The sequence below is a fragment of the Semicossyphus pulcher genome, unplaced genomic scaffold, assembly GCF_022749685.1.
Source record: "Semicossyphus pulcher isolate SPU_LCO1_2020_fin unplaced genomic scaffold, fSemPul1.0.p SCAF_8, whole genome shotgun sequence".
Lineage (NCBI taxonomy): Eukaryota > Metazoa > Chordata > Actinopteri > Labriformes > Labridae > Semicossyphus > Semicossyphus pulcher.
Window position 1 is genome coordinate 18,887,249 of NW_027211759.1, and position 12,002 is coordinate 18,899,250.

A 12,002-nucleotide genomic window follows, 5' to 3' on the forward strand; every position below is an offset into this window, starting at 1 on the left:
AAGTGGGATGTATGGTTAGTAATTACAGCCCAAGGTTGAGCTGTTCCAGGCGAGAGCACTGGAGTGCTTCTATTACCCCTCCCTGTCCCCTTCTACCTCCTTCCTACCCCCCCACCCCCACCCCCCCCCCCCCAACCCACCTGCTGTCTCGCCATCCATGCAGCCCTATCTGGTACCCACCCCCCACCCCACCCCCTTTCTCTCTTCCTCTGACCCTCTGTGTCAACCTCCAACTCCCTACACAATCTCTCATCATGGCATCAAATCGCAGTGGTCACCCCAGCTCCTCCTGAAGCCGGCCTCACCTGCCTGCCTACCTCGCACACATTGATAAACACACACTAAATCACTGCGCATGCACATGGATAAACACAGACCCCAGACGCCCGCTCGTGCACACACACATCTCCTGAGCATTGGGGCTATTTTCATCACTGTCATGAAAAATCCCCCTATCATGTAACTTTCATCCCCTCATCATCCGCAGACTGTAAACTCAAAGGTCTATAAACTACTTGACTACACACAATAACCCAGCAGAAGCCTTTCATTTTACTTTACCTACAGCCTTTCACTACATATATGCATTCCATCCTCTCTCTCCAACCACTTCACTTCTATTATATTAAAGCCGTAATCATTATTGAACCCTTCTGGCCTCCAGCATAATACTCTTTGCATGTTACACCAGTTTGGGTCTGCATAGCAAATTTCATCCAAGGTTAATAAAGTTAAATAATTTGACTAACCAACCAGAACTGCTTCTCATTACGTAGCCAATAAACACATTCATCAGAGAGGACATGAAATGCCCGTTGAAAAAAAATAAAGCTCTCCTTCGATTTCCTCGGCGGCTCAGCTCAGGAGCTGACACGGAGGAGACGGAGCAGGACACGGGCCGGCCGCACACACACACACAGAATAGTATCAGACCTGTGATTATAAACACAGATGCACTCTGGATGTCATCTAAACCACACGCAGCCACTCAGAGATGCTCAGAGACACACAGGCACCGCATGCCACCCTCACCAGGAACATCTTTTTATCCATCTAATTCCTCCCACTATGAATAATGCATTTCCCTCCTTACCCAGGCTCGGGTTTAACGCATCGCCGCGCGGGTCTTTAAGGGGGTCCTTATTCATAAACAGCAGTGCAGTAAATACCAGAGCTTTGCAGCCAATTTAATGGCAGTTATGCTTAACAAATCTGCCTCAATCTAATGATCAGCCACAAAGCTAGGCTACGGGTTTAATCTGCGCACGGAGGCTCCCCCAGCTCCGCGACTCACTGAATACGCTTAGGGATCTCTCCATCCAGAGAGAGGAGAGCACCGGCCTGACACTTAATCCTCCCAACACAACACTGGGATCAACACAAACATAGAACAATGTTAGTCTTTCATGAATAAGAATAACATTCAAAGTCCTAAAACACTGCGCAGGCAATGAATGGAGATCCTGGGACATTATGAAGCGCTCTTTTTCCAAATCCTCCTCTATTCCGCCGTCTGCAGCGCCGGAGTCTTTCCTGCCTCTGATTCCAGCATTGACCCTGCACCTTAAAGATAACACAGCATGTGATGTATTGCATGCATTAAGATTGAGTGAAGCCTCAATAGAAAGGAAGTGCCCACAAAAGGCCAACAAAAAGTTCAGATTAAATTCAAAAAAAGTTTACACTGATTAATGTTTGCCTAGAAATAGAACTGTTATTATGAAAGTGCAACAACCCCTTAACGTAGGTGTCCAGACTGTTCAGCGATAAAAATAGCACATGGAAGATAGATGTGCCACCTGAAGGTTTTATTTTAGTGAGACAGAGGGTCAATGTGTTGTTTCTGACCGCTGCTCGACATATGTTCTGCTGACAACGTGACACCTGGGAGACTGACGCTGCTCCCCAGGTGAGGAGACACATATATGTAGTTACACACGGGTCCCGAAAGAGAGTCAGAGGGCAAAGACGACTGTGTGTAATATAAAAATATTTCAGAAAAAGGCGTACACAGTTTTTTAGACACAAACATTTTTTAGAAACCACGTTGAGCCTTTATTTTCTGAGAGAAAAAGTGTCCCCACTCAGAAGCCACTGGGTGCCAGACACATCCCGACAATGGCCCTTTAAGGACAACTGTTCCACGGACCCCTGGCCAGTAAATAACCTGAGAGTTAGTTGATAGGAGGGGAATTAGAGCCAGAGCAGGAGTGTGTAATGGGGATGGATAGGAGGCTCAGGCCTGGGTCAAAGCCGCTTAGGAATCAATGCAGAGGTACAGGTGTACAAGCACAGGTCTATAAGAGTAAGAAAACCTTTAAGAGAGAGAGGAGGGAGAGAGAGGGAGAAAGAGGGGGAAAACAAACTGCGATCATTCATTTCCATTATCACAATTAAAAATACCGCTCGAGTCGGTACTGGTTTTTAATTTACAAAAGAAAGCAGAGAGAGGAAGACGAATGTTCGCAGTGATCACGAGACAAACCGCATTTACCGAATCGCTTCCGAGCGCTGCTGCAAAGGAGCTTCAAGGCTGCTCCCAAAACCCAGACACTGTGACATTTCATGCATAAATAAACTCATATATGTGAGCTTCATGTTCATGTGCATTAAGAACTAAATCAAAGAGCTGGAATGTAAATTTGCTAATTAAATAATATCCCACCATTACTAATAAAAATGTCACATTTCCTGTGGAGGAAGAAAGCAGGGAGGAAAATGGAAATAGCCTTGACACTTGGATTAAAACACTATTGATGCCATTAAAATGCTAAGTGGGTCCAACCAATTGGCATAACCACATTTCACTAGTGGAATGTCAAAGGAGCACACGAGTAGTAGCAATTACTATTAGAATACAGTTAATTACGGGTGCTGCATATTTAATATGTGGTAGAGTAAAACAAAGGTTATGTTAATATGGGTTTATTAAGCATTCACACGCTATAAAAATGCCTGTGGGTTGAAGCTATTTGACGCATTCTTTAGAGAAAAGCTGCTTTTTTTTTTAGAGATGAACACATTTTCATTTTCTCAATACATCGCAGCAAATCCAAAATGTGGATTATCTTTTTCATTATATAGTTTTTAAACTAAAACAGGCACATGTGAGGCAGTTATTATGACGACGCTGGGAGAGTTGGACAGAAACGACATCGTGGACCTCCTGTGCCCTCTTGTGGTGGAAACTACTTCAACATTTTCTCCTGTCTTCCTGTAAATGTTTCTCTTTAGTGTTATTCAAAGTGATTTAAACTTATATCAGAATCAACAGTGGATTTTTAGAGCATCTCAGAAACCGTCTTGTGATTTCTCCTTTTTAAAGTTCTGTAAGATGATGATGGAGTTTAAGCGATATGCAAAAAAGCCGTTTACGACGATCCTCCCTGTAAGATTCCCTTTTTTATTTTAAAAATCAAAAAGGACTCGCATCGATTTGATTTGCATGATTATTCTGCTGCAACACAGAATTAAGTCAGAAAACTGAATAGTTTCCAGTTACATTTTCATTTAATCTTTCATGCAGCCGACTTTACAAAGACTCTCAATGTGCAAAAGGTTGAAGATTCATCGGTAAAGCTCTCTTCCTTTCAAAATCTTTGACAATGATATTTTTGTATACGGCCTATGCTAATCTTTGTTTAGGGCATTAGTAACCTTCCTTATTAGTTAGTAGCCCTTTTAAACATTGTCTTAATTTCATTACATATACCCTGGCACTGTGACACCTGGGAGACTGACGCTGCTCCCCCTAGGTGAGGAGACACATATATGTAGTTACACACAGGTCCCAAAAGAGATGTCAGAGGGCAAAGACGACTGTTATATACATCCTGGGTCAATAATTGAATGTTTATCTTTATAAATGTAAGATGACTGTGCTGCGTTATCTCTCTTCTGAAGTAGGCCTGGACGATGTGAGAAAACTCTGCCATGTGAGATTACATTGTTCAGTATTGCTATAAGGATATAAAGTGCAACAAACTAACAAATAGTAGCGGGACAAAATGTTGATACAGCAATATATCGTCGTCCTGACGCTTGCAATGCAATTATCAATAGGCTGGCAATATATATCGATATAGTTTATAACAGATATCAAATATATGGCCTCACCACGCCACTACTTCATGAGTCCTCGCGGTGGTGCTCATGACATGAATGAGGGTAACATGAACGTAAAGGAATTGGCCGAAGAAGATAATAAGATATCATGATGTATCATTATATGATTGTCTTGCAATATGTCAATAATCGCAGAAATGCTGTATCATCATATTATCGTTATCGTGGGCCATGTATGCGTATCGTCTCGTATCGTGAGTTACCCTGCAATTCCCACCGTTACTAACAAATATTAAAGAGTGCATTTTATCTAGAACTTTTAGATTCTATCGCCTTTTTTACACACTGCGGTTCCGCCTCAGCACCGTAACGAAGCTGCGTCCTCATGCCACCTTCCTCATTTTACAATGGACCAAGCAACGCTGGCGTAAAGCCGCCCCAACGTGTGTTTTCAAATAGCGGAAGCAAAATGTGCTTTAAATACACGCGCACGGCGCTGTTCCGCCCCGCCGGCTCTGCAGTTTCCACAGACACCGTTTCGCCTCCGTCACTACCTCCGATGCCGGCTCAGAGGCGGAACGACTTCGCCCCACCATTCCGCCGCCGTGTGTTCTACAAAGAAGACGAAACGTAACAGAGGCGGAATAATCTCGCTTTGAACTGGCAGTGTAAAAAGGGCTTGTTACTCTGAGTGTAGCTGATAGCTAGCTTGATCTTCATCGGATCACATCGTAATGGTGTGAAAACACGGCCCTTACACCCAGGGCCCCATCCAATAGGTAACATTTTTGCACGCTTAGAAAGCATGGCCTGTTTGCATAAACTAAGAGTTTTGAGATGTGTTTATTGCACAGGCTTGTATTGCAATAACAATAAAATAGTGACTCATAGTGCAGCACTGATCTGAGGTCACTTCAGCTGAGAACTTATTCGGAAATCTTCAATTGGACTTAAAAGACTCGATTTATTAAGCAGGTGTCTAGTGTTGTTTAATAATGGCAGAGTTACTGTACTCTACGAATCGTATACTGTTCAATTAATATTGAACTGTGTAAATGGCATATGCGTTTACAGTGAAAGAGATGGTTATATGTAAGAACAGCGAGGTCAGGAAGGCATTTAAGTTCACGTCTTTGTTCAGTCAAGGTCCCCAGGCTGATGTAAATCTCTACACCACAGCACTGCTCTGCACCATCTCGTAATACATTCACAGCAATTACACTGCTGTGACTTTCCTCGCGATAAAGGATTTGAATATAAAGACAATTAACGATTTTATGTTTATTTGATTTCCCTCATGCTGTCATTATCTCTCCCCAACAAAGCAGCAAGTCTGAACAAATGGCTGCTCCTCGTGCTAATTTAAACTAAAGCAAAGAGGAAATACATTTGTTTCCAGACCATTATATAGTGAGCCATGCATTTGCTGGCTACAAATGGACACCATTCATTACAGTTAACAATGACATCCAATTCAGCCCAGCTAATGAACTTCAATACAATCATGTTCGGTATTAAGGAGTGATTTGTTGAGTCTAAGTGTATCATTTTGGGAGCTAATGTTGATGAATGTCTGGTTGTGGAGAGATGGGGACTCGCAGAGACGCTCTTGTCAAGAAACCTTCCAGTCTTATACCACATCACCACCTAGTGGCGTCATCATAGAAACACACTTCACTGCACACTGACATCCAACATAGCTAATAGAACATTAAATAGGTAAAACAGATTGGGATTTCATGAAACTCACCAATGCCAGAGTTGCCTCCAGTAATGAGGACGACCTTGTCAGAGAGGTCACGACCCTGCAGGATCTCTAGAGCGGCAGTGTTTCCATCGTAGCGCTTCGGCTTTATCACCACATCCTCTACAGTAAACGCCTGCCGAGGGTCGAAGTATGTAGTCCGCTTGTTGATGTGACTGAAAATGACAAAGGACATGACAACACGATGTTTATAATTTAGATATTATCCCACATTTGCACAGTCTAGCATATCCTGTGAGGCAACGATAAGCTCTTTCTCAATAATAAATATACTTACTCGACATAAATGATCTGTCCCTTTTCGTCAGTTTCTTGCTCCCAACCGTACGGTAAATCTGTGGGGAAAGACACAGTTTCTTTTACAGTAATGCAAAGGGCAGAATGAATACCCTAGCCATAGGAAAGGTGCATAAGAGGACAATAAATAAGAGGACATATCAATGAAGCATAAAGTAAACAAAGTTACTGAAAATTATAAGGCAAATACCAGATCAAATATTTGTAAAGCTAAGGTTATAAACCCGTTTCAGAACATAAAAAGTCAGTTTGAACATGTTTCAAATCTCAAGCAGACAGAAATACACGTAAGACAGAAATATAAGTGAATAAAGCAAACCTCCGGCACAACGCTTTTTCTTTCCTGTCTTGGGGTGTTCCCACTGTGTCTTCATCTCATCATGGCTGTTGGTACACAGAAACAAAGGAAGATTGTAAAACATGATCCAAGCATGTCCCCGCAGTTTCTTGGTTTGCATGATGTTATACATAAAAATAAAATAAACAAGTGGCAAGGCCACACCACACAAGAAAACACCAAGTATACAGCATAATAATGAAAAAAATAACCTTATAAAAGCTGTAGTGGAAAAGGCAAACACAATCATAACACTGCATGAGACTAAACATTACAAAATATTCAATACTAAAGACACATATTCTTTAAATCGGGGGTTCTCAAACTTTTTGAGGTCAGGGACCCTTAACAGGGGACAACATTTTCCAGGGACCCCCTCATAATCGTAACACCGATTAAGCATGTGCTTACTACCATTTTAGGGCTGGCATTTTAGGGTATGGACTCCTCCCCAGATGTCCTGTGTTGAGGACAGCCCGCTTTTCTTGAAAACATCAAGGAGGAGCTGTTTGAGCAGCGTGGATCCTGGATAAGACGCATTAAGGTCTTCCAGAAGGCTTTCCCTAAGATATCGGATGAGGAGATCCTGCAGAACCAGGACAACTGAGCGAGCCTCTTCTGTCCGACCAGGATGTTGAGTTGGTGGACGAAGAGGACTTTGTGGCTGATTCTGATAAGGAGGTGACACCTGAAACTGATATCAACCTGATGCTGCAGGAACCCCCTACCTGTCAGAGTGACGACCAAGAACAAGTCTCCAGCACTGAGGAACAACATCCTGAATGTGAAGCTGAAAGCCCCCAACCACCTCAACTTTGTCCTGACCAGCTCATCGCTGATGAGTGTCACAATGAAGAACAGAATGTGCAGACAGACAGAGCTTTGGTGCAGGACTCCACCATCAGAATTGTCCTGGTGAAGCTTTTTAAAGCTCAGAACCTCTGCACACCTCAGAGCCAGAGGAGCCAGGACTGTGAAGATGAGATGGTTGAGCATATCGACATGCTGCTTAAGAAGGAGGCTAAGAAGTACGAGATAAAACTAGTCTTCTTGAAACATCTTAAACTCCTTCAAGACCCAAAGCAAGAACTCAAACTGAGCCAGGAACTGCGCCGGCCAATCAAAGCCCGACTGTGCGAGGCTCTTCCGAACAACCGGCTGAGCAGAAAGGACCTGATGGAGGACGGTAAGGTCGCCTTGTTGGCCTGCAGCCTCATTGCCACAGAGATTATGAACCACCTCAAACCTACTGTGAGCTCTGCAGCCGACACCGAGCCTGGAGATGAGACTCCATACACAGTGAACATCCCCATCAGAAGAGAGGACACCGAGCCTGAGAGAGAGCTGACCCAGCTGGAGCTACATCTGCAAGAGCAGAAGGCAGCAGCCTGAGAGGAAACGTCGATCTTCGGACAAAAACAAATTAAGCCCACGCATCACCTGCTTTGGTTGGCTGCAGAAACACTTTTGGGTTTTTGTCGGCTCTTTATTATCTGTATTGTCTTGTTGTTAATTGCATTTATGTTAAAATAAAATGTCTGTTTAAATGTTTTAATAAAGTCACGGTTTTCTCTCATCTGGCAGATGAATGTAAAGGTCAAACAGACCTCGGCTTTTGGGTCTGCGGTCTTCTGAAAGGGCAATAAACACTTCATGTCTGATATAAATGCATTTCTTACTTATAGAAAAAAATACAATAAATACATTTTAAACTTACTTCAAAGGTGGTTCAGGACAACTGTCAGCTCTGGCAACAAATATAACCTATTGTAAACTGATCATCACCAAACCCATGATGAGACAACATAAAAAACAGATGATCTAGAACTAACATCGGCTCCCTCTGGTGGTCAAAGAGCAGACAGCATTTATATTTGAACAGTCCAGCTGCTTCCTCAGGACAGAGGAGATATCAGAGTTTGTATTCAGGCCTTCATAATTTAACACATTGAAAGTGTAACTTGATATTTTCACTGATAAAACACTCATATTTTTATTCGCTTTGGCCTATAACTTGGTGTGCAACAGTGTTTGAAAATCAATCAAAGTTTATACGACACTTAAACTCTGATTTTCAGCAATATAAAGGCTGTATTAAATGTGAATACAAAAATGAGTAAAACCTGCAGTTACACAGTTTAAAGGGAAGAAACACATTTTCTAAAGATGGTCTTAAAGTGGTGGAACAAAACAATCTGAAAAAACCAACCTCATTTTACTTTCTGTGATTTATAGTCACATTTAATTGCTTCAATTTATTTTGCAATGAAATATTTAGCATGCTAAGTTGTCAATCACAGCTATTTGAACTGTTGTGTGTATTTCAGTGGTTAAAATATGATCAACAAAATTGTCAGGTTATGTTACTTTATTTCCACTTTTACAAGGAAATATTGGCAACCTGTAAAAGATGGTTCACATAAGGAGTGCAGGGCTGAGGATCAAGGGTCAAGGGATCTGTTATCAATTGCAGGCCCTATTGAGTACAGTTCATTTTATATCCTAATAACTGTTTAAAAATGGAGCAGACACACAGAACAACTAAGACTAAGACATCACATTGGCATTTCACGTGCAACATATAAATGGAAGAAAATGGTGTATTCAGCAAGATTAAATGTAACGCACATACCATGCACCCATCAGTCTTCAGGGTTTTAATGTTATGCAAAGAGATACCCTGACAGGAGGCTTTGCCCCTCATTTACCAACCTCTGAGCTACAGTACTGCAGATACTGCAACTACACTGTGACAGCAAAACCACAGGCATGCATGTCTTTTCAAAACACTTCATAATACATATATCTCTAGCATTATCTTCGCATTAAACCTACCATAACGTTAGCTCTGTATACTTTATAATTCATGCTAGCGATTCAGATATCAGAGCTTATTCAAACTGTTTTAGCTAGCAGGTGGTGTTTAGTTAGCTTCATACCACTGCTAACACCGTTTAGCTGTGAACGAGGATTAAGCTTAAGCCTTAAATACAGACATACTGTCTTTTTTATTTATTTTTTTACCGTGAACGTTTAATAGAGATATTCTGCTTACTTTGCATAGTAGACCCAACCATCTTTCGTAGATCTCTCTTCCCATCCGGGAGGTAACTCGTCGTCGCTGTCTGTATCGTCCATACCTGCGTATTTTAGAGCTGCCATAACTCAGGTTTTTTCACGTAAACGATGGCTACACACACACTTTCAGTGAGGAATATCTGCTCTGTAGAATGACTGCAACTGTCAGAGTACAGAGTTTCCAGAACGCGTTCACCGGCGGCACTTCCGCAACAACAAGCTGACGATTGCCGAATTGCCTTGTGGGAAATTGAGGCTGAAGAAACATGCGGGAATTTGCTAAACAAAAGCGGTCAAAGGTCAGTATGCTGTTTTTGAATATTTAAACTTTTATTATTATTGTGAATTCAGTATTAATTTAAAAAAAATGTAAATAAATCAAAGCCCTTAAAGCATAGGAATATGTCCTATAGACTATTTTAATGTTTAAGTTCACAGGACATTAATAAAGGCAGGAAGAACCAGGCCCTAAATCCCTCAGGACACTCCACCTTCAACTCAACATTCTGAAATAATGACCACAACTAGATAAAACAAGGCCTCACATTTAATGTGAGACACATAATAATAAATATTTATATTAATAGATTCATGAAAGACATTTTGGCATGCCACAAAAAGCACCAGTGTTAATAATAAAAATCAATACTGGCTGAATTCCATTTTGTTGCTTGAGTTACAGGGACCTGGTATTGTGCAATCTGGCTCACTGACATGGGACAATTGAGGAAGTTTTATTGAAAACATCTGTGCTGTTCCTATTATATGAAAAAGTCGAATTCATGAATTCTTTCATGTTTATGACACGTTTGTATCTTTACATGCAGTGTGTGTAAGTAGTGTTTTTGCTTTATATCTCTGAAAAACATTTATTACATAAACCCCTTGATAAACCACTGTTATTGTACCTTTATTAATTGTTTTAACAAATAACCAAAGACATTGATAAGCCACAAAAACAGAGAAAGAGTAAACAGTGGTCATAAATCAGATAATTGCAGTCTTGAGGAGCCTTTACAGAGGCTTTATCCAGCTTTACAGCTTGATAGTACACCCCTCACACACTCTCAGGAGTGGCAGCATTGTTGCTTACTCAGAGAGTAGCTGCTCTGCACTCACAGACACTTTCTTGAGTCCCACTTGTGCCACTCCTGCTTGCGAGAGTAGTGATTCAATTACTGCTGAGAAGTTTATGTTGTTACTGTAAAGGACAGAGAGGGTTGTCTCTATTCTAGCTGTTTCATGGCTTCCAACTTGAAATATGAGACACTTGCGAGCTGTTCTTTATGCCGACTTTGAAGAATCTGCTGACACTTGTTCAACTGGGCAACTGGTTAAGTATAATTGACTGTGAAGATGCATACCTTCATTTTGCTTATGGCAAACAGACTCTGGTATGGATTTCAGAGAAGGACATGAGAAACCCTAAGCTAAAAATGTGGAGCAGCATTTAAGTGATTGATGCATTAAAGCGTGAATCCCCTGTTGTCTAGATGACCTCATCATGATGGCACTGACAAGTAAATGTAAGTATGCTAGTAAGTGTGCTTTTTCAGACTGTTCAAAAATAGCAGAGCTCAGGGTGATTTTCTGGGGGAAAAACACTTACCATAACCCTACAAAAGAAGAAATGAACAACAATTGAGTGACGGATGTGGATATAATGCTGTTGCTCAACCTTGTGTCAGCCAAACTTAATCTTTCCCTAATGACCTTGGCATGAGGTGCAAACAGACTTTGCTTTCTTTGTGGATTTAGACCTCAAGAACTAAGTCTTGATGCCTAAAGGTAGTCTCTTGTGTTTTGATTTTTACAGACAAAAACTCATATTGTATAGGGTAACCATAGGAGAAAATTGGAAAAAGAGGTGCACATCAGGGCAGCAAACATTTCCAACATCATGTTTAGGTGCTTACTGCCTGCTGATAACTAAATCTCCAAGAAGAAATGTGGATAGTCTCCAGTCGGGCAGGGGCGGGCTATTGTCAATGTGTTTGCATATTTGCCACCAGACAGCTGAAGCTGATACTTATATTTAGGTAGTTCCTGATATATGTACAGATGTATGCCTGATTTGAATGCATCTCAGATTTGTGAGACAGAGGCAGATAATGATTTTAGGGTGAGAAATGAACTGATTTATAATTGAACAGCCAATATGGTGAATTCCTGAGCTGCACTGGGAAAAAGAAACCTTTTCCATGTGGATCGTGCACCAATGAACAAATAACTTTCTTGAAGAATATGTTACATCATTATTACATAATTACTCCACTGTGGACCACAATCTACTCAGCTGTGATGTTTTTCTGCATGTGCTGCAGACAGTGCTGACTGGATTGCAAATAATGGTGGAGAGGGAGTCAATTCAACTGGACGTAATATATGATGACACATTTTTTAAATTTAAAAATGAATTGTTCAGGTTCTAAGTAAATTAAATTGAATTAAATCACCCAA

General features: G+C 41.2%; 1 protein-coding gene across 1 annotated transcript in view; it reads right to left on the reverse strand.

Annotated features, from left to right (window-relative positions):
* The window catches only part of wwox (WW domain containing oxidoreductase), a 141,506-nt gene extending 131,780 nt beyond the window's left edge, over positions 1–9,726 (reverse strand). Inside the window, exons 1-4 of the mRNA XM_069686635.1 lie at positions 9,520–9,726; positions 6,447–6,511; positions 6,108–6,165; positions 5,816–5,985 (exon numbers count right to left, since the gene is read on the reverse strand). Coding sequence (XP_069542736.1) covers positions 5,816–5,985; positions 6,108–6,165; positions 6,447–6,511; positions 9,520–9,626 — 400 coding nt within the window. The 5' untranslated portion in view covers positions 9,627–9,726. The remainder of the gene's footprint in view (positions 1–5,815; positions 5,986–6,107; positions 6,166–6,446; positions 6,512–9,519) is intronic.
* Positions 9,727–12,002: the final 2,276 nt, after the last annotated feature.